The sequence below is a fragment of the Salvia hispanica genome, chromosome 2 (assembly GCF_023119035.1).
Source record: "Salvia hispanica cultivar TCC Black 2014 chromosome 2, UniMelb_Shisp_WGS_1.0, whole genome shotgun sequence".
NCBI lineage: Eukaryota > Viridiplantae > Streptophyta > Magnoliopsida > Lamiales > Lamiaceae > Salvia > Salvia hispanica.
Genome location: NC_062966.1, coordinates 2,918,845 through 2,941,367, shown reverse-complemented (window position 1 = coordinate 2,941,367; position 22,523 = coordinate 2,918,845). Strand labels below are relative to the sequence as shown.

The following is a 22,523-nucleotide window of genomic DNA, read 5'->3' as shown; positions in this document are numbered from 1 at the left end:
ATAAAAGGAAAGTTATCAAAAATCTTAGTTGAGACAAAGTAAAAGAAAAGTGTGTAGTCTTAGTTGGGACGGAGGGAGTAGTACATCTTAATCAAGTGTGGGGATCCTCTGCTGTTTCTAATACTTCCCTCTGTTCCTGAAAAATTATCATTTATTTCAATTTTCATCCGTCCCTAAAAATTAGCCATCTTTCACTTTTACCATTATTGGTAGTTGACTCTCATCTTACTAGCTTATTTTGACTCACCTTTTATTATAAAATAAAACTAAACCTAAAGTCTATTTTTGGTCCTATACATTAAGTTTGTGACCTTTTGGTCCCAAACAATGTGTTTGGTCCAAATTTAACCTTTTTCCGATAAAATTAACGTTCTAATTTGTTTGGAACCAAAAGGTCACAAACTTAATGTATAGGATCAAAAAGTATTTTAGGGCAAATGTAGAGAACCAAAAATGAACTTTAGTCTAAAACTAATACTCCCTCTGTCCACAAAAAATAGAATACGATTACCATTTTTGGTCGTCCACAAAAAATAGAGCACATTCCTTTATGGAAAGTTTTCAACAAATAATAACTCTACACATCATTCCATTAATACTATTTCTCGCTTACTTTTTCTCATTCTCTCTTACTTTACTAATTCTACATTAAAACTCGTGACATACACAAATTGCTCTATTTTTTATGGACGAATGAAGTATATAAAAGCAGGACCCACATGCTACTAACTTTTTCAACCTACTTTATATTACTTAAAACCCGTGCCAAGTTAAACGGTGACAAATTATTAGACGGGGGAGTTCATCGATAAAATAATACTCCCTCCGTTATTGAAATATAGACATATAGACAAACTTGTAAATGACACGAGTTTTAATGTGCAATTAATAAAATAAGAGAGAGATAAAATCATCGGAAAAGATCGTGGAAGTAGTGTTAGTGGATTGTAGGATTCACATTATTAGTGATGTGTAATTGACTAAAAACTTTTCATAGTTAAACTTAGTCAAATTTTGGAGATAGTCCAAAAATCTCGTATCATCACCTATGTATAAAATCTATTATGCGATGGGGGAATATTCTTTTTCTTATTTGAAAATTTTATTACTCCCTTCGTCCCCGATTAATTGTCACTCTTTGATCTGGTACGGATTTTAAGAAATGTAAAAAAAAGTTGGTTGAAAAGGTTAGTGGAATGTGAGACCCACTTTTTTATATTGGTTTTATAATAAAATGTGAGTTAAGTGAGTTAGTAGAATATGTGACCTACTTACCATTTATGGTAAAAATGAAGTGTTACAATTATTGAGAGATAGATCGAAATAGAAAATAGTGACAATTAATCGGGGACAGAGGGAGTATCCCACTAGAAATGAAATGTTTTCCTTTTTTAGTTGTCCAATTAAAAATGAAACGTTTTTTAAAATAGAAATAACTTTATCTCTATTTTTCCCACTCTCTTACTCTACTCTCTCTTCTTTAACTCACAAAACAACACTATATAAAATCTTGTACTGAAAAGCAAACGTTTCATTTTATTGGGATGGAGGGAGTACGTGAAACAGAGGATTCCTGCCCCTTTATTAACTTGGGATTGATGATGAATTGGGAATCAACTATTTTGGACTGACCTAGGTATCAGCTGACAATGACAAGTTTGATTCCAATGCACTTTTGACAAGTTTTTTTGTTTGAAAAGCAGAAACGCCGCCTTCACGGCTTCACTTCCCTCTCCTTTTCCTTTTCCTCTGAACTCGCACTCTCCCAATTTCAGAGGCGGCGTAAAAATCGCGCTCTCAAATTCAAATCAATCACTTCTTCCTATTCATTTTTGCAGTTTTAATTCTTCCAATTTGCATTATTTGAATTGAAGCCTAGGGTTATTGCCCCATTCATCCCCCTTTCTATTTGCAGCTGTGAACAGAATCACCAATGGCGCATGCTTTACTTCAACCAATCAGATTGCCTTCTTCTCCCACCTGGTTTGGGCAATTCAATGCGCCTAATAAAAGTAAAAATTTGCCGGCGACTATGCTGTGTTCCTCACGATCCGCTTCCATCACACTGAGCAGTTTCTCAGGATTGCGGCGAGCTAATTCCGTTGACGCGATGCTGCACCGAGGCCAGTCCAGTTTCCTATCAAAAGTTGCATCTGCAATCGCCGTCAATAGACGAGGGAGAAGTTCGCGAATGGCTCCGCGGGCCATGTTCGAGCGCTTCACGGAGAAGGCAATCAAGGTGATTATGCTGTCGCAGGAGGAGGCGAGGCGGCTGGGGCATAATTTCGTTGGGACGGAGCAGATATTATTGGGGCTCATTGGTGAGGGCACTGGACTTGCTGCAAAGACTCTCAAGGCCATTGGTATACACTTGAAAGATGCCCGTATCGAGGTGGAGAAGATCATTGGGCGGGGGAGTGGATTTGTTGCTGTGGAGTTACCGTTTACTCCTCGCGCTAAGCGTGTGCTGGAGCTCTCTCTTGAGGAAGCCCGCCAGCTTGGTAACTAATCTTCCAAAGCTATTAGTTTGTGGTGATGCTCTGTTTAAGTTGTTTTGTTTTCTTAGCTTTGGCTACTTATCGTGAAAAATGGCTCAATTTTCTGTTAATTGTTTTACAGTGAAAATATGAAGATAGATTCACTTTTGTTTTCCAATTTGATTTATTTGTGTTTTTGGTTCAGGACACAATTATATCGCACCAGAGCACTTGCTTCTGGGATTGCTTCGCGAGGGTGATGGTGTTGCTGCGCGTGTCCTGGAAAATTTAGGAGCTGACATGAGTAACATTCGAACTCAGGCAAGTATTTCCATGTCTTCCTAAGGTTTGGCTGTTTTATGGTTACCTTAAAATTGAAGGATTTTGCATTTGGTGAAGTAGGTCATTAGAATGATAGGTGAGAATCAAGAGACTGCTACTGTTGGTGGAGGAGATAGAAGCTCTGGTGGCAATATGCCTACTCTTGAGGAGTACGGTACCAATTTAACCAAGCTTGCAGAAGAGGTAAATTTCTACATTTTTTTATCTGTATGGTTGGACTCCTTTGGAGGTGTAATAGAAGCTGCTCTTATCTTTCTAGGGTAAATTAGACCCAGTTTCTGGAAGGCAGGAACAGATTGAGCGTGTCACTCAAATATTGGGAAGGCGCACAAAAAATAATCCTTGCCTTATTGGAGAACCTGGTGTTGGAAAAACAGCTGTTGCTGAGGGTCTTGCTCAAAGAATAGCTAACGGCGATGTTCCTGAGACTATTGAGGGTAAAAAGGTGTGCCAGTACTTTACTTGTTTATTTCATGAAATAGATGCAAACCTTTACATTATTTCAATCCTTGAATAATACTATTGTCTTTGATGAATGAACCCCCAACCAAATCAAGCAGCTCTGCCTTAACATCCATGCCAATATTGAATTCTATATTTGTTTATTTGGGAAATTCATGCCTTTCCTAGAAGAATGTATAATTATTCACTGGACAATGATGCAGATGCATGCTGGCACTCTTCATTATTTAGTCGGTCTATTGGTTTGTGATTATGATCATTTATCATGTCCAAGTTATCATTATGCTATTTAATCTTGTTTGTTGTACATTTGAGTTGAGTTCTATGCACTTGGATCAGAATGCATTTCCCGAATTAGAAATTGCCTTTTTCTTTTCTTCTTTTTATTCATTGTCTTTTCTTTTTTTATGTAATGCTTTCTTGCATATCAGGTGATAACATTGGATATGGGTCTCCTTGTTGCTGGGACAAAATATCGTGGTGAATTTGAAGAAAGATTAAAGAAGTTAATGGAAGAGATTAGGAAAAGTGACGACATTATACTTTTCATTGATGAAGTACACACTTTGATTGGAGCAGGAGCTGCTGAAGGGGCTATTGATGCTGCAAACATCTTGAAGCCTGCATTAGCTCGAGGTGAACTACAGGTTAGCTTCAGAACAATCATATGTAACAATGATGAAATTCGCTACATAAAGCATGAATCTTGCAGAGAGTGAGACAAGATACATTTCACTCATATCATGGCCTATCCCCTTTTTCTTTTCTTTCCTTTATGCCCCACTAGTATATCAATTTGACTCATTTAAAATCATAACACAGCCTGGAACTTGCTTATGATTTTGATTTATAAATTTGAATCATATTGCTTCAATGTCTTAGGTCATACACTTTGATCATGAGGTAGTTATTTCACTGTTTAAAATACTCTACTTTATGAGTGTATACCTAAATTTATTTAATTTAGATTTATGGATGCATTAAGCTTTTCCCCAACTAAATTTCCCTGGCCTTTCATCTCCATAAGTGATGTATTTTGATTCTTGTTTTAGTGGTTATGCAGTTTTCTGGTAGGTGATGTCTGTGTCATGTTTATGTGGATAAACAAGAATATCCACTGATCTGTGGTTAAGCATGAAAATCTCAGCCTGGGTAATATATAATTTTGATATCCTGGACTATTTGCATACTGCTAGCAATTCCAAAGAGATACTGGGATGGAGGAATTTTGGTGCGACTTTAACATGAATGTTTTCTGAATGCTAGTTATAACTAGTTTGGATTGACCTCATTATATGCAGTTTTGGCTCCTTATAGTTTCTCATTGGTGGACATCCTTTTTGTGGCTACTGTATCATACGTGTGTACACATCATGTAATTTCAGTGCATTGGTGCCACTACACTTGAAGAATACCGAAAGCACATTGAGAAGGATCCTGCATTAGAAAGGAGGTTTCAACCTGTCAGGGTTCCTGAACCTACTGTAGATGAAGCCATTGTGATTCTTAAAGGGCTTCGGGAGCGGTATGAGATACACCACAAGCTTCACTACACAGATGAAGCTTTAGTTGCTGCAGCTCAATTATCCCATCAGTATATCAGGTATGAATTATTAAGGAAATTGTCTATCATAATGATTATTTAACATGTATTTTTTGTGCACCAATTAACCTTGGACAGTTGTTTCCATTTCTTCTCAACCCTCAAGAAAAAATGAACTGCTTACATCAGTTGTACGTTGTAGTATTGTTTATCTTCTTTACAGACATTAAGAATGTCAAAATGAAAGGAATTTTATACCCATTTATTTGTATTCATACATTTAAAAGCAGCTGATGAATATCAACAGAAAAACTCTTTGATGGATGGTGTTAGATTAAAGTAGAACTAATCATAACAAAAAATAGAATAAAACATGAACCCTGAATCAAATACAAAATAACCTGAATATTTTGCCTCCAACCTTCATATGAATATTTGTTTGCAATTTGCATGTTGCAGCGACCGATTTCTGCCTGATAAAGCTATTGATTTGATTGATGAAGCTGGCTCCCGGGTCCGACTGAAACATGCAAAGGTAAGACCCTGACCTGATAGCTAACACAACCTTTTTTTCACCTTATGGTTATGATGATTATTAATTTGTTTGTAGCTTCCTGAAGAAGCTAAGGAGCTAGAAAAGGAGATCAGGCAGATAACAAAGGAAAAGAATGAAGCTGTTCGAAGTCAGGATTTTGAGAAGGTTAGTTGTGCACATAATTTCGATGCTGATATAGGTGTCCTGTATAGTTAAGATGTCAGATCCAGAATATGTTATATGTGGGTTGAAATGGAGGTATTGGGTCCTGAGCTTTTTATATTCTCTTAATTAATTTGTAGGCTGGGGAGCTACGTGATAGAGAAATGGATCTTAGGGCACAAATGTCTGGTCTTGTCGAAAAGAACAAGGAGATGGCCAAGGCAGAAAGTGAGGCTGGGGATGGAGGCCCTATTGTTACTGAAGTTGACATTCAGCATATAGTTTCAGCTTGGACAGGCATCCCTGTTGAGAAGGTCTCAGTTGATGAATCTGATCGTCTCCTCAAGATGGAGGAGACACTCCACACAAGGGTCATTGGGCAGGACGAAGCTGTCAAAGCCATTAGTCGTGCTATTCGCCGTGCCCGTGTTGGGCTAAAAAATCCCAACCGTCCTATCGCTAGCTTCATCTTTTCTGGTCCTACTGGTGTGGGGAAATCTGAACTAGCTAAAGCACTGGCTACCTATTATTTTGGATCTGAAGAAGCCATGATCCGACTTGATATGAGTGAGTTCATGGAGAGACACACTGTTTCAAAGCTAATCGGGTCACCTCCTGGATATGTTGGTTACACTGAAGGGGGGCAGCTTACTGAGGCTGTTCGCCGTCGTCCTTACACAGTTGTGCTTTTTGATGAGATTGAAAAAGCCCATCCTGATGTTTTCAACATGATGCTTCAAATTCTCGAAGATGGTAGGCTGACCGACAGTAAAGGTAGAACAGTAGACTTCAAAAACACTCTTTTGATCATGACATCAAATATCGGAAGTAGTGTAATTGAGAAGGGAGGGCGTCGTATTGGTTTTGATCTGGATTATGATGAGAAGGATAACAGTTATAACCGGATCAAGAGCCTTGTGACCGAGGAGCTAAAACAATATTTCAGGCCAGAATTTTTAAACAGATTGGATGAGATGATTGTATTCAGACAGCTCACCAAGCTGGAAGTGAAGCAGATATCTGATATCATGCTGAAGGAGGTATTCAAGAGACTGGAAGGCAGGGATATTGAACTTAATGTGACCGAGAGGTTTAGAGATAGGGTGGTCGATGAAGGATATGACCCGAGCTACGGAGCTAGACCACTCAGACGAGCTATTATGAGGTTACTTGAGGATAGCATGGCTGAAAAGATGCTTGCCTGTGAGATCAAAGAAGGCGACTCAGTTATCGTTGATGTTGATTCTGATGGCAAAGTCGTAGTCCTGAACGGTAGTAGTGGCGCTCCTCCAGAACCGTATCCCGAACCAGTGGTGTTCTAGATTTCGCTGTCTGTTCGATTTCTGCTAGTACGTTTGGTTTCTACAATTTGGAAGCAATCAGTTAAAATTTGATTTATATTAGGCTTATAAGTGCATGTTGTATGTTGTTTTTACAGGGGAGATAAGTTCTACATTTGAGTAGTTGGTAAGGGTTTATTATTGTCAAATGACAAGGATAGTAAAATATGGTGCCCCTTTAGTCTTTTTTTTTTCCTTCTGAAATTGGATGGTTGACATTGGATCTTGGAGGAAATAAATCAATAATGTACTATCTATTAATTTGATGTATTTGATTTGATGCCGGTTAGTAGTACATAATTTCTATTCTCTCGGTCCCATAAAAATAGGGACTCGTCGTGACTCTTCCTTCTCCACTCTCAAACACAATTCTTACCAATAATCATTAATTAGCAGTCCAAACAATTCCAAATTAAATTTTATCTAAATTTAATATTTGATTATCATATTCCGTTTACTTTGATGTAGTATCATGCAATGAGAAAGTCAAACAACGAACGCTCTGGCTCACCTATAATATCAGTAGTGGTTTTACTACCATAATTTATGGTCAAAAAAGAATACCATGAAAACTATAAATATTAAGGAAGATAAGATGTACTGTATTTGGGATTCAAATTTCTTATTCACAACTTTCGGCCAACACTAGAATTCCAAAGCTCCGTATCAAAAAGGTGAGATACAGAAACAACAAACTCAGAGTATTATACATAAGTTATCATCACAACAAAGTCGTTGTAGTATAGTGGTAAGTATTCCCGCCTGTCACGCGGGTGACCCGGGTTCGATCCCCGGCAACGGCGTGTTCTTTTTATATTTTGCATATGAAGCTACACAGTACATGTGATTCACTCTCATATAGAATAAAAACAACTTCCTTTCTTCATTAAATAATTTTTAAAATTCTAAGTCGTAAAAATGACTAAATGCATATATATTTACTTTCTTAGTATTACCATCAAACAAAATAATCACAATAGTCATTCATATCCATTAATTTCATCATTAAAATATTTTAAAATTCCAAGTTATAAAAACGACTATATGCATGTATACTTAATTTCTTAGTGATATCTCGAAATGAAATAATATTAGTATTTCACATCTAATAATATTATTACTCCTATTAAATAACTCTTAAAATTCTAAGACGAAGTAATAATAGTATTCCATATCCAACTATTTTATTCCAAGTTAAAAATACGACAGTATACTTAATTTCTTAGTGTTATCATCAAACGAAATAATCATAGTTATTCACATTCAGTTATCTTATTATTAAATGATTTTTAAAATTTCAAATAATCATAATCATTTACATCTAATTATTTTATTACTATAAAATTCTAAATTTTAAATTGAATAACTTTTCAAAATTTTAAATAATCATAGCTACTCACATCAAATTATATATATTTTTTTTGTTGTGAACATAAATTTCTTTAAGATATTAATTTAAGATTATAAAATAATTATATTTTCAATCTATTTTAGAATTATTTAAGTGTAATTTAAAAATAAAAAATAATTGCATTCTGAATAAGATATAATTTCAAGAAGATGGAATAAAATGACTAGGCAAACTATATGATGTATCACTTCTAAAATAGGCTGCCTAAATTTATTACAATTCAATTTATAAAATTTCTCTAATTAAATGGCACCATTTTGTTGCTTTTGTCATCAATATTTTTCATATTTCTATATATAATCCATGTAATTTCGTAGTGATTTAACCTAATAAATATAACAAAAGGGTAATCAAGTAAAGGAATAGTTTATAAGAAAACTGGTTTAAATAAAATCAATTTAAAATTTAATGACATTTTGTATATACTCAATTTTTGTCAATTTATCTTTACTTTTTTTATATGCATTTTGTGGAAATCAACTGAAAACTGCCAAAGTTCGGTTGATATAAAAGAACAAAAATAAGGTCACAACTAAAAAATACTAGGAAAATTATGGTCGTAAATTATTTTTAAAAGATGTATAGTGCTTGAGATGTTACAGTATTTTAACAGCAAAGTAGTAACTGACGCATTCCATTCCTATTAAACTAAGAATAAAGTTTGAAGAGACAAATCATTAGATTTAACTTTTAATATATATGTTGTCATGTTGAGTCTTGAAATTATGATTTTAATACATGGGGAAATAAAAAAATGAAATGGGCCGAAATATTATGAACGAAGTTGTTATCTGTTTTTGCAATTAATATACGCTTTAATACATACCACTATTTACATCGTTCCGCATTTTTTCTAAAAAAACTTTTGTTATATCGTCAATTGAAAAATTAACTTTTCAAAAAAGGGAATATTTTTTTTTTTTTGAAAATATCCATATACAAGAAACTAGAAAAGTAGATAAACTTTATCAAAGGTTGGGGCTAACAAATAAAGTTATTCATTTGCATTTGAATGACTAAATTAGTACTCTCCCGGTTCGATATTAATTGTTTGTCTTATCCGACTCCATTAATTGTCCACTTTCACTTTTTTTTATTATAAATGGTAAATAGGCCGCACAATCTACTAACTCATTTCACTCACATTTATTACTAAAACTAGTTTATACAAGTGGCATTCATGTTATACTAACTTTTTCAACCCACTTTTCTTTACATTTTTAAAATCTGTGTTCATTTCACTCACATTTTATTATAAAACTAATTTATACATGTAGGACCATGTTCTACTAACTTTTTCAATTCACTTTCATTTACATTTCTTAAAATCTGTGTTGGAATCAAAGTGAACAATTATTAGGGTATGTATGATATTCATGTCCATAGCATAAATATATCATTATTTGATAGATCTATAGCAAAAGCATTAGAGGAAAAAAATGTAACTTTGTGTTTTCTATCAGACAACTCCATCATTCTCTCAAGCTACTCCATCACTGAGAGCATCTCCAAAGAGGGGAGATCACCAAGAGGGGAGATAAATAAAGAGGTAAACTCTTATAACTACCACATTTACTTTTTTTTTCAAGAAAAATCATTCTCTAAGGGAAAAGATATTTAAGAAGGTATTATACCTTTTCCTATTTTGTAGAAGCATCTTTAGAGCATCCACAATAGAAATAGGCGCCACTCTCTCTCCCTGCCACGTCATCAGCACTAAAAATCCACCTGCCACGTCAGCATTTACTCAAATAGGCCAGCCGCAATAAAAATAATTCAAAAACAATTATATTTTACGGAATAAAATTTACGATTAAATTAAGGAAATAAATTTACGAGACATATACGGGAAAATTCATTCATTTCATTAAAAAAAAAGGTACATAGATAAAAAAAAAATACATGATTTTTTATAAAAAAAACGGGCTTCCACACATGAGCCCCGCCGCTCTCTACTCCTCGTCGCCGCCGCCGCCACCCGGGGTATCTAAGCCCGCGTCTGAAAACCCCACCAGTGCCCTCGAGGCATCCAAATCCACCCGCATGTTCTCGAGCATCGAGTAGAGAAACCTCTTCTCCGTGGGGTCGGTTGTGGCCATCCACTCTTGGAAGACCGTGTACATCCGTTCCTCCGTTTTTGCACGCGAGAATAAGGTGTACGCGCGTGGGAGTGGGGCCGAGATGACCTCCTGGGGCGATAGGGGGGATCCTCCCTCGCTGCCCGTTGCGCCCGGTTTTGGCCAACCGGGCGAGGGCGACTAAGTAGAGGATGGAGGGGACGAAAACTCCTCAGCATCCGGGGGGAGGTCGTGGGATCCGCCACTGCTGCCGCTGTAGTCGCCGAAATAGTTCAGCATCTGCTTCTTCGGCCACCCGGCGCCGCATCCCGCCCGGAACTTCTCGGAGTCCTTCAGCAACACATAGCATTCCCGAGAAGGTGAACTCCTTATACTTCCCCGGCAAGGGGAACTGACTCTCCGCTATCCTCCTGGCGTCCTCCTCATTTTGCCCACTAGTCGGCCTGGCGGAGAGCGTTGGCGTACAACCCCGAAAATCGGCCGACCGCGGCCCCGATCCGTTCCCACCCCTTCCGGCACTCCTCCCCGCCGTAGTCCTTCCTGTGCGGACAGTTCCTCCTGTAGGCCGCTCTAATCTTCGCCCACATGTTGACGACCCGCTGGTTGTTCGCAACCCAGCGGATCGTCGCAAACCGACAACCACGCCTTGGCCATGCCGGCGTACTCAACCTCCGTCCACTTCCTCCGCGCGGGGGTGTCGTCAACAGCAGGCTGCGACGACTCGCCGACCACCTTGCCCTTCCCCTTGGCCTTCTTCTTCGGCGCGGCCCGACCCGCTTGAACGGGAGTATCATCGGCCCCCGAGATCGATCCCCATCTCATGCAATGACAAAAGGTCATTTAATTAATTAATGGACATATTAATCTTAAGCACGGGAAATGAAAGATAAACGGAAACCCGGATTACTTATAATTTCGGATTTGGATGGGGAGAGTTCAATATTACTTCTGTAGTGGCTGCTCGTAATATTCCAATTATAACTTATATTAAATTGTGGGTTCAATTTAATTAGTAAAAAGTAAATTGGATGAGCCCATATCCAAAGCCTTCCATAGATCCCTGTCTGGGCCCAAAAGGAACTTAATATAAATAGGAGAATAAAGGAGACAGAAATAACACAATTCTCATTATTGTAATTTTCGAAAATTATAGCTCCCAGCTGTAGAGATTTTCGAATTCCTCTCCTATTCCAAAAAGGATTTCTTCTGTCTTCTTTATTTAAGTCCTAGTATTCTAGTAAGATCAGCCCACACTGATATTGGGATACAGTTCGGGAACCAGAGAGAAGATTTGTGGTTTAGTACTCAAAGCATCACGTGGAGAAGAAGCTAGCCATCTTCAATTCTTTGGAGAATTAATTAGGTATTTTTCTGCTCCGTAGAAAAGCATGTTTTAGGTTTTCAATATTCTTAAAGCATGATTAATTCAAGTTATGAGCATGATACATGTGATAATTACGCGAATAGCTTTTGTCTAAATAATCTGCTAAATAGATCTGATTATTATGTGATTGTTATTTATGCACCCGCTTCCGCTGCCAGTTCCATCAATTGGTATCAGAGCCAGTCTTTGGCTCTGATTATTTGGATTTAAATTTCGCGAAATTCATGTATGCATGTCTTATTTGATTACGAAGCATGTTCTTGTTTTATTGTTTATGTTTATGCATGTTGAACTCAAGAACATTCGAATCATAGAACTTGAATTATTCGAACGAACGAGATGTGCGATTCGTCGGCGCTTGCGCCGGGACGAATCGCGCTATGATGCGATCGGAGTAGGGTTGTCGAATTGAGTGGGAGCCGAGGGAGACGGGCATCGGGCGACGCGCCGGCGAGCAAGGGGATTCGTGCCAACCTCGAATCGCAAGATATTGACGAAAGATTATTTTAATGATTATTTAATTCCTAAATTAATAGATATCATTAAAAATAATATTATTTAATGAAATAAAATATTTTGGGAAGATTTCCCTAGATTTTAGGAATATTTAGATTATTTTCTATATCTATGAATATTTTATATCCTAGATGATATAGATGAGAATAATTTAATAGTTTCCTAAATATAATATATCTAGAATCTATAATAAGATAGATATATATAAGATTACATTAAATAATATAATTAATATTCTTCCTAATCTTGAACTTGGAAATTATATGAATTTAATTTTTCATGTCTAATTAAGATTATAAATAATGTACTTTATTTTAGATATATCTTATAGTAAGACATGAATAAGAATTAATTTCTAGATTAATAATTCCTAATACTAAGACTTTAAAGATTATAAAAGATTTAATTATCCAGTCAATTAAATACCAACAGAATTTAATTAGTCTTAATCTGCCTTAAGGCTAAAGGATAATTAATGAAAAACCATAACTAAAATGTCTAAGCGATAATTATGAACTTAAAGTTTATATATGGTCTCCATCGGTTGGACTGCCAAATTTTGTGAAGCTGATTTTCTAATATTATCGCCACCTACAAAGTAGGGACAATAATCCTACGAAAACAGTAAGTTCATAAGGGCGGACTTCTCACATAATAAATAGAATGAACTAGAAAGTGGTTCCCAATATTATTGCCACCTGCAAAGTGGGGACAATAATCCTAAGGAACTGCGAGTTTCAGGGTTCAATCAGAATTTATGAGATAGCTTGGTTTTGTTATCAGCACATGAACATTGTTATGGGAGTGTGTTGTAGAAATAAAATTCTGTAATGCTAAATCTGATGGTCATGCTTAGGCAGCATTTGGCGTGTTGACCTCCAAAGGAGGAAGATATTGATGCGTCGGTGTTGTGACCAGTAAAATTGTAAAGTTTTTGATGCGTATTAACCTCCAAAGGAGGATACAATTTATTAATTTTGCTGTTGTAAGATTTTGAAAAGTTCTATGGTTAATCTACTCAATTTCCTTACATAAGTTTATGACAAATAGTAAAATCTTCTGTTTGCAGTGCAATAAAATCCGTCAAGATGTCTTTTAATCCTCTTTCTGCCATTCTCAAAGAAAACAAACTCGAAGGCCAAAATTACATCGAATGGAAACAAAACTTGGATATCGTTCTCACAGCCGAAGAGTACAAGTTCGTGCTCACTACTCCACGCCCAGCTGTGCCGGCAGCTAATGCCGCGCAAGCATTGCGAGATGCGCATAGACGGTGGCATAAGGCGAATGAGATGGCTAAGTGCTATATGTTGGCTTCTATGTCATCAGTACTCAAGCATCAGCATTCTGCCATGGAAACTGCCGCCGAGATCATGACAAATCTCGCAAATCTTTTTGGTACTCAGAATCGAACGGCTAAGTCTCAAGCCTTTCGGAGTATCATGACGAAGTCTATGAAGGAAGGCTCGTCTGTGAGGCAACACGTCCTCGAGATGATGAGTCACCTCAACCAGATTGAGGTATTGGGAGGGACGATCGATCCCGAGTCCCAGGTTACTATAATCCTTCAGAGTCTTCCCCCTAGCTTCCAGCAGTTCAAGCTCAACTTCGAGATGAACAAGCGGAATTACACTTTGGCAGAGCTGCTGACTGAACTTCAGTCGGCGGAGGACCTTATGGTTCAAGCTAAGGTAGCTATGTTGAGTTTGGCGCCTAATTCCTCTGGCTCTAAGCCTAGAAAAGGAAAGAAAAAGGCACCGAACCCAGTGGCAGCTAAGAATGCTAAGGGAAAGAAGAAACAGCGGGGTGACAAGAAGCAAACTGGAAAGTGCTTCAAATGTGGAGAGAAAGGTCATTGGAAGCCAGATTGTCCTAAAAAGGGCAAGGCTACAGGTATGCACCATGCTCTAGTAGTCGAGTCATGTTTGGCTTCGACATCTACTCATACTTGGGTTATTGATACTGGAGCAACTGATCATATATGTTTTGATCCTGACTTAATGCAGGTGACAAGACGGCTACATGATCGTGAGATCGAAGTCCAGCTGGGCGACGCTACGAAAGTGGCGGCCGTTGCAGTGGGAGACGTTTATTTACGTTTTTCTAGTGATAGATTTTTGATTTTGAAGAATGTTTTGTTGATACCTTCTTTTAGAAGAAATTTAATTTCAGTTTCTAAATTGTCTTTTGATGGATATTCGATTTCTTTTAATGACAATTGCGTTATTAAGAAAGATGGTTCTTATATCTGTCGTGGTATCATGGAAAACAATCTGTACACGATCACTTCTACACAATTTAATCAACGTAAATCAGAACTCAATGCTACATCGAAAATTTCTAAGAAAAGAAAAGAACCTTCAAGTTCAATGAATGATACGTACTTATGGCACCTAGACTTGGTCATGCCAACGAAAGAAGGATTCATGCGATGGTTGATCAAGATCTTATTAAAGGTCTTGAGAAGGAACCGTTTTCGAAGTGTGAATCCTGTCTCGAAGGCAAGATGACTAAGAGACCTTTTAGGTCAAAGGGGAATAGGGCCAAGGAAGTACTTGAGCTCATTCATACTGATGTGTGTGGACCAATGTCAACCGAGGCAAGGGGCGGCTATCGATACTTTGTCACCTTTATAGATGACTTCTCGAAAGTTGGATATGTCTATTTGATGCGCTACAAGTCTGAAACTTTTGACAAGTTCAAGGAGTTTAAGGCTAAAGTAGAGACGCGTCATGGCAAGACTATCAAATGCCTGCGATCTGATCGCGGAGGCGAGTACCTAAGTGCCGAGTTTTTGGACTACTTATCAGTGGCGGGAATTCAATCCCAAACGACTGCGCCGGGCACACCCCAGCAGAATGGCGTAGCTGAAAGAAGGAATAGGACCTTATTAAATATGGTCCGCTCGATGATGAGTTATGCACGGTTACCTGTTTCGTTTTGGGGGCATGCGTTGCTTTCCGCAACTTATCTCTTAGACCACTTACCTTCTAAATCAGTTCCTACTACCCCATATGAGTTGTGGAATGGGCGAAAACCCAATCTAGAACATCTCAGAGTATGGGGGTGTCCGGCTCATGTATTGGAAAAGGATCCAACTAAGCTGGAGTCTAGGACTGAGGTTTGTGTGTTTATAGGATACCCTAGAGGAACGAAAGCTTATGAATTCTATAGTCTCAGAGATCAGAAAGTGATTGTGAGCACTCATGCCACATTCTTAGAGGAAGACTATGTAATGAATCATAAGTCCAGCAGTGAGATAGCTCTTGAAGAGCTAACTCAAGTCACAACTTCCATTAACCAAGAACAATCACCTAGTGTAACAACAATTCCAGAAATTTCAACTAATACTCCAGATATTGTAGTGCCGCGCCGCAGTGGGAGGGTCTCTCATGAGCCCGATAGATACATTGGTTTGGGTGAGTGCATGGATCACTCCTCGGACAGCAATGTACTTGATCCCTGGAATTTTGCAGAGGCGCAGGCAGATGTCGATCATTGCGAATGGGTGAAAGCAATGGATTCGGAACTACAATCAATGGTAGACAAAGACGTCTACGATTTGTCTGTCCTACCCGAAGGCTGTACTGCCATTGGGAGCAAGTGGATATACAAACGTAAACGTGGACCCGATGGACGAGTTAAAGTCTTCAAGGCAAGACTAGTGGCTAAGGGGTATACCCAAAAGGAAGGCATCGATTACGATGAGACCTTCTCCCCAGTGGCCATGCTCAAATCGATCCGTATACTTTTGTCTATAGCAGCTTACATGGATTGGGAAGTATGGCAGATGGACGTTAAGACTGCGTTTTTAAACGGGAGTCTTGAGGAGACCATCTACATGGAACAACCCGAAGGCTATGTGGTAAAGGGCAAGGAACACATGGTTTGGAAGCTTAAGAAGGCCATTTATGGCCTCAAGCAAGCATCTAGATCATGGAACCAGTGTTTCGATCAAACCGTTCAAAAGTTTGGATTCGAAAAATGCCCTAATGAAAGCTGTGTGTATAAGAAGGTTGAAAAAGGAAATGTTGTGTTCTTAGTTTTGTATGTAGATGACATTCTTCTAATTGGAAACAATAAAAAGATGTTGTCATCAGTGCGAACTTGGTTGTCCAGCCAGTTCGAGATGAAAGATATGGGTGATGCGGGACACATTCTCGGTATCAAGGTTCTTAGGAACCGAGGTAAGAGAATGTTGTGCTTATCCCAAGAATCTTACATCGAAACAGTACTTAGACGCTTTAGCATGCAAGATGCCAAGAAAGGTTTCCTACCTTTTAGACATGGCATCCATTTATCTCAAGAGATGTGTCCTAAGACAGCATCTGAGATAGCAGAGATGAGAAGAATACCATATGCCTCGGCAGTTGGTAGTCTCATGTATGCTATGCTTTGTACTAGACCCGATATCTGCTTTGCTGTTGGCATGGTAGCAAGATATCAATCAAATCCCGGCCAAGGACATTGGACTGCCGTAAAGAACATACTCAAGTACCTTAATCGGACTAAGGACTATGTTCTAGTTTACAATGCAGCCGAGCTCTGTCCTTTAGGATATACAGATTCAGACTTTCAAGCTGATGTAGATTCGAGAAAATCAACTTCCGGATATGTGTTTACCTTAGGAGGTGGAGCCGTAATTTGGAAGAGTGTAAAGCAGAAATGCATTGCAGACTCTACCATGGAAGCCGAATATGTGGCCGCTTCGGAGGCTGCAAAAGAGGCTGTATGGCTTAAGAACTTCCTTCTGGACTTAGGTGTGGTTACGAATATGCCCAAGAGCATCACCATTTATTGTGATAATTCTGGTGCTGTGGCAAATTCGAGGGAACCACGTGCTCATAAAGCGAGCAAGCACATAGAGAGGAAGTATCATATCATTCGAGATATAGTGCAGAGAGGAGACATACAAGTGGTCAAGATTGAGTCAGGAATACTGTAAAACTCTTATTTTATTTTCCAATAAATAAAACAGATTATTTTTGTCATAATGTTGTTATGTTTTACATTTAATGGATGTTAATGCATGTTTAAATGTATAAGTTAACTTAACAAAGTCTAAGTCTTTGTTTTAGTAGACCGGTTGTGGGCGTCGTCCACTTTAAATGAAAGGTGCGAATTCCCCATTAAATTTCAAAAGTGATCACAAAAGGTCTTGGTACAATGAATGAAAAAAGAGCGATACGATCGCGGAAGAAAATAACAACATAATTAGAAGTTCTAGAATTCAAAAACATGGGGAAAGGGAAAAACAAAATTTCTATTCGGGCACTAGACATCTCTGCCCTCGTCCACTTCGGGTTCTCCCGACTCTCCGACACTCTCCGCGTTCGAACTCTTTCCTCTCTCGAACGATCCCATCTCCTCGTCTTTGTCCTTGTTGCTTAGGGGCGAAGGAATCGAAGTAAGCATCTCTTCGGCCTCTCTTATGATCCTTCGAGGGGCCGAAACACGCATCCTAAGCGTCCTCCTACGGGGAACGCGAGCAACGTGCGGCTCCTCATCATCGCGATACTTCATCTGACGCGCTGCTCCTGGCGAGTACCTCTGCGTTGGCGGATGAAGTGGAGGTCCGTCAACGGCGGCAGACATGGCCGGAAGTAAGACTCCTATTAGGCCGACGAAGTCTCCTCGAGGCGTGTACTTGGGTGGGCTAAACCAGGTGTAGGATATTAAGGCTTGAGCGGTCCACTCGCTCCAAGGGGAAGGCAGTATATGGATAAGTCGCATGATTCCCTCGTGATGGGTAGTCCCGTACGCGTAAGCGTCCAGCCAATGACCATAGAAGTCGGTGACGAAGTTCAAGAGGAACTGATTTCTGTCCCATTCCAGCTCTCTATAGCGCTCCACCGGAAAGTCCCTATTCTTGGCGTAAAGGCGTGATAGGGTTGGACCATCTACAAAAGGGAAAAAGGAACAAGTCAGCACCGTCACAAAGGTGGAAAGGGATAGAAAGTGCATGATCTCAAATGGTGCTGCGAAAGTGTATAAAAGTCAAAAGATGGTGGTACATGGGTAACGTCGCGTCCAAGGTTCCCGTTCTTAAGATAACGATTCGCGCGCTTTCCGTTCACGTTTCGTCGAATCTCCACATACACTAACTGCCTTGTACTAGTTCTTCCACGTTTCTAGTGTTGGTACAAGCGCTGTGATAGTATAGCTAAAGCATGCTAGGTTCATAGTCCAAGTCTAAGCATCGCAACATTTCAACATAATCCCATGTAATCACATTCGCATTTAAAATTCTCACAAGGTCTCATGTAACATTCAACAAATCATCATTCAAGAAGCATCGCTTCGCATTCATAATATTTCTAGCACATAAGGCATGCTTTTCACAAGTTCTCGTTTTCATTTGACAAATCATCGTTCAGAAAGCGTCACTTATTATTCACAATATTTCCAAAAGCATCAAGTTTCAAGCACAAGTCACAAAATATCTAGTACCTCTTTCTTTGGTGTTGAGCCTTCCACATTTAGTTCATTTACACAAAAGATTTCATGGACTACCTAAAGTTTGAAAAGACTCTTGGGTCCAGAGCGGAAAGAACTGAGGCTCTGATACCAGCTGTAACAGCCCGCCCTCCTAGGGTATAATAAATGCGGCGGCTGCTACCCAAAACCGACTCTAAAGAAGTAAACATAGGCTAGGGTTTCATTTAAAGAGTACTGACCAAAAGAATTGGAAGAAATATCAGAGTATTTAATGCAACAACTTAACCTAGAAGTTTAAAGGAAAGAAGATATCATAAATGACGATCAAAATATCTTAGGAGTACGACATAATATCCAAGACAAAGTCACAAGAAAAAGGCTAAGGCCTCAAACCGAAGGCAAGATGCAAATATTCCAAAAGAAATTCTAAAGTGTATCAAAATTCAGCGGAAAACGACCAAGAGAAAGTATAGCTATGTATGAAGACACAACTACGCTTGAAGTTCAACATGTCCATATTAATTAATTAAACTGCTCAACACCCGCCACCGCTCGTCATCATTCAACCTGCACATAAGGAAAACACATGCAGGGCTGAGTATTTTGAAATACTCAAGTGAGCTCATTGCCAAAACATTTTATAAGTTATGCCACCCTTACCAAGTGAACTCGAGTTTTAAGCAGTTATAAGAGATATATCACGAGTATCACAAAATATATTTTCCATAGACTGGCCAGTCAAAATAACTCCCCATTTTCCTCATCAAAATAACAATCACAATCATTCCATGGTGCGACGAAAGTGTGGCCACACTTTTCGCCCACGAGACCGGCCGACTAGCAAGGACGGCTCCCGATCCCCTCGTGTACACAGCCTGGTAGGGCTTGCGGCCCATACTCAGACCCGAATTCGTATAAACATATCCATAGCCCTAGCCCAATGGAGCGAACTCACAAACTAGGCATCAGGCGCACAATATCACAATAAAACAGACATAGGCATGGCATAACAGTTAAACCACCCTTATAACACCAATCAATATTTTTGACAAAAATAAAAGAGAGTTTTAAGAGTAAAGCCCACCTCGACTGCTTAGTTTTCAAGTAGTTTCGCTTTTCCGTTATCCGGCTTCGCAACCAAAGTTTCACCTTTTAATCACATAGGCACATATCACAAATTAGGTTCAATACTACTCTTACTCATGCATGTCTCATTACTTTTCCCTCTTCCCAACGATTTATCTTATCATTACTAATTAATCAAGATCATGTTTATCACACAAGATTATTTAACCATCAAACACACACCATACAAACACTACACACACACACGTCGCATACACACACACACGCCGCACACACACAACACACACACATACATGTTCCCACACCCCTTTTTATCCCTCTTTCACTCAACCAAGATGCATGAGGGTTCAAGAAGACCGATTAATCGGTTAGAAGAAGAAAAAGAAGAAGTAGAAGAAGAACAAGCATAACTCTTAAACAAAATACCTTTTAGAGAAAAACGATCGGTAGAAAACAAGTATTAGCCTTGATTCTTCAAAGTTCTTGGATTAAACTTCAATTCTTCTCCAAAAGATAGCAAAATATTGGAGAGTAGAAGAAGAAAATTTGAGAGAGTGTATGGGGGAGGGTTTCGAAATTTATGGGGGCTAGGGTTGGGGTTTTGGTTCTTATTTATAGAGCTCAACAAGATCTTTAGGTAATTAGAATAGAATATTTGGTAAGATTTTATTCTACACAATAAAATAATATTGTGAAGTAGGGAAGAAGAATTAACAAAAATAGACTAGGTATCAAGCATGGCAATTTTCGAAAATTAGGTCCTCTAATTAGCCATGGTTTCGTTTTGGTATAATTTACGGAGTAGAATAAAATATCACGGAACAAAATAAAATTAAGAATTCTCCCACTTGGAGTCAAAAGAGGCGTCTATTTGCCTTCTTAAATAAGGCATGGATTTTAAATATTGTCTAGAATAAGTTAAGGCAAGATCTCTTGAAGTATGGAAAGATTTGGTAGAATATTTAAATTCTAGGTATGGAAGGAAATCAAATAAGGGATCAATTAAAATAAAAATAATACTCCCTCCCTTATTTTGGAGATTTTCGAAAATCACAAGGCACAAGGGGTGTCGATTTTTCCCCTCTTTAAAATAAGGAAATAATTGGGTCTTGGATTTAATTTGGATAAATATCCCAAGGATTAAATTAAATCCGGGAGAAATAGAATTTCTCTTCAAAGGGGGTCTAGGGTTCGAAAATTACAAGAATTAGGGTGACAAGTATTTATGGAAATTTTCTCTAATATTCTCACTCACCCTTAAACAAATAATTTGCCACATAATCTCATAATTTAATATATCACATGCCACATCATTAAATCCATAGGTTTGACTTTTCAAACTTTCAACGCAAACCCTAGACTCAATTCGACCATATCATCTCATGAAATAAATGCATTCTCGATTCCACGTCATCAATAATTAATTCTAGGGCTCTAAAATTAGGGTTCTAAATTCCGAGATGTTACAATTTTGTTATAGTCCTAGATAAAAATTAATAAAGAAACTAATACTAGTATGTACTCTCTCTATCCCACAGTATAAGTCACATTTAGTGTGTACATGAGTTTTACTCCCTCCGTCCACGAATAGGAGTCCCGGTTGGCCAATTTCATCCGTCCGCCATTAGGAGTCCCGGTTAGACATTTTATCTTGGGAGTATAAAAAATGACCCCACTTTTTCCTTAATTTAGAAGCTGCAATTAATTTTAATCCACTTTGATTGCAAATAATAATATAAATGGGTCCCACATTCCACTATCACACACTTAAATTATTACACTCAAACTTTTCTTAAAACCCACACCCAACTCAACTGGGACTCCTATTCGCGGACGGAGGGAGTAATTTTTAAGAAACGTAAAGAACTGTGAGTTAGAAAATTTACTGAAATATAAGATCCACTTTTTTATATTGGCTTATTATAGAATATGAGTGAAGTGAGTCAGTGGAATTCGGTACGTACTTACCATTTATATTGTGAGACAGACTGAAGTGGCAAAATGTGACTCTTAGGTACGGAGGAAGTATTTATGTTAATATCATTCTCAAATTACTCTCTTCTCTACCTGACCCCAATTTAGGTTAGTTTTGATCTATGAAGACTACATTTAAATACAGAAACGCAGAACAAAGTCATACGTAGGGCATTTTTAGGTCATAGTTAGTTTATTTTTAAATCATGCTTGGTTAGCATGACCTAAAATGATCTTAACATGACATAAACCCAAATCTTATAATATGACCAAAAACTGCGTAATTATGACCTTCCGTGTTTTAGGTTAATTATTGACCATTAGATCATCTAATCCCAGAGCCAAGATTTGGGTTGCATTTCTGACCTTCCGTGTTTTAGGTTAATTATTAACCATTAGATCATCTAATCCTAGGGTCAAGATTTGGGCTACATTTCTGGATTTAAATGCATTCTTATTTTGATGATCTCCATATAAATATATAGAGTCCTATTATCCACAAATCCACTCTTAAAGACCGAACCACCGAACCCTACCAAATTAGGGCTTTTAGATCAAGTTTTTTATGGATAAGATACAGAAATTTATAAATTATTTTCGCCTTCATCACGAGCCTATTTTAATTCATTTGAAGGTAAATAATGTTAGAGTTTGTATACTAGAAATCACGTTTCGAGTGATTGAATACTTGTAAAACTCTTATTTTATTTTCCAATGAATAAAACAGATTATTTTTGTCATAATGTTGTTATGTTTTACATTTAATGGATGTTAA

At 38.1% G+C, this 22,523-nt stretch overlaps 1 protein-coding gene and 1 non-coding gene across 3 annotated transcripts; both read left to right on the top strand.

Moving 5' to 3' along the window:
- The first annotated feature begins 1,690 nt into the window (after positions 1-1,690).
- Positions 1,691-7,122, top strand: LOC125207360 (ATP-dependent Clp protease ATP-binding subunit ClpA homolog CD4B, chloroplastic-like). 2 transcript variants are annotated; one of them, XM_048106662.1, is made up of 10 exons: positions 1,691-2,501; positions 2,683-2,798; positions 2,880-3,002; positions 3,079-3,264; positions 3,713-3,928; positions 4,667-4,884; positions 5,284-5,359; positions 5,435-5,524; positions 5,662-6,870; positions 6,960-7,122. In XM_048106662.1, the coding sequence occupies exons 1-9, from the start codon at positions 1,934-1,936 to the stop codon at positions 6,841-6,843; spliced, it is 2,775 nt and encodes a 924-aa protein (XP_047962619.1). In that variant the 5' UTR covers positions 1,691-1,933; the 3' UTR covers positions 6,844-6,870; positions 6,960-7,122. The 2 variants fall into 2 exon arrangements, with proteins under 2 accessions (XP_047962619.1, XP_047962618.1); XM_048106661.1 differs by having other exon boundaries at positions 1,705-1,782; positions 1,916-2,501; positions 5,662-7,122.
- A 470-nt stretch (positions 7,123-7,592) lies between these two features.
- Positions 7,593-7,664, top strand: TRNAD-GUC. Its single transcript has one exon. It is a non-coding gene; the product is annotated as a tRNA-Asp (tRNA).
- The last annotated feature ends 14,859 nt before the right edge of the window (positions 7,665-22,523 follow it).

Bases quoted from the DNA above. Each gene is read 5' to 3' on its own strand.
- LOC125207360 (XM_048106662.1), top strand. From the start codon at position 1,934: ATGGCGCATGCTTTACTTCAACCAATCAGATTGCCTTCTTCTCCCACC. The intron at 2,799-2,879 runs GCAAGTATTTCC...TTGGTGAAGTAG, and splicing joins TGAGTAACATTCGAACTCAG to GTCATTAGAATGATAGGTGA. The intron at 4,885-5,283 runs GTATGAATTATT...TGCATGTTGCAG, and splicing joins TTATCCCATCAGTATATCAG to CGACCGATTTCTGCCTGATA.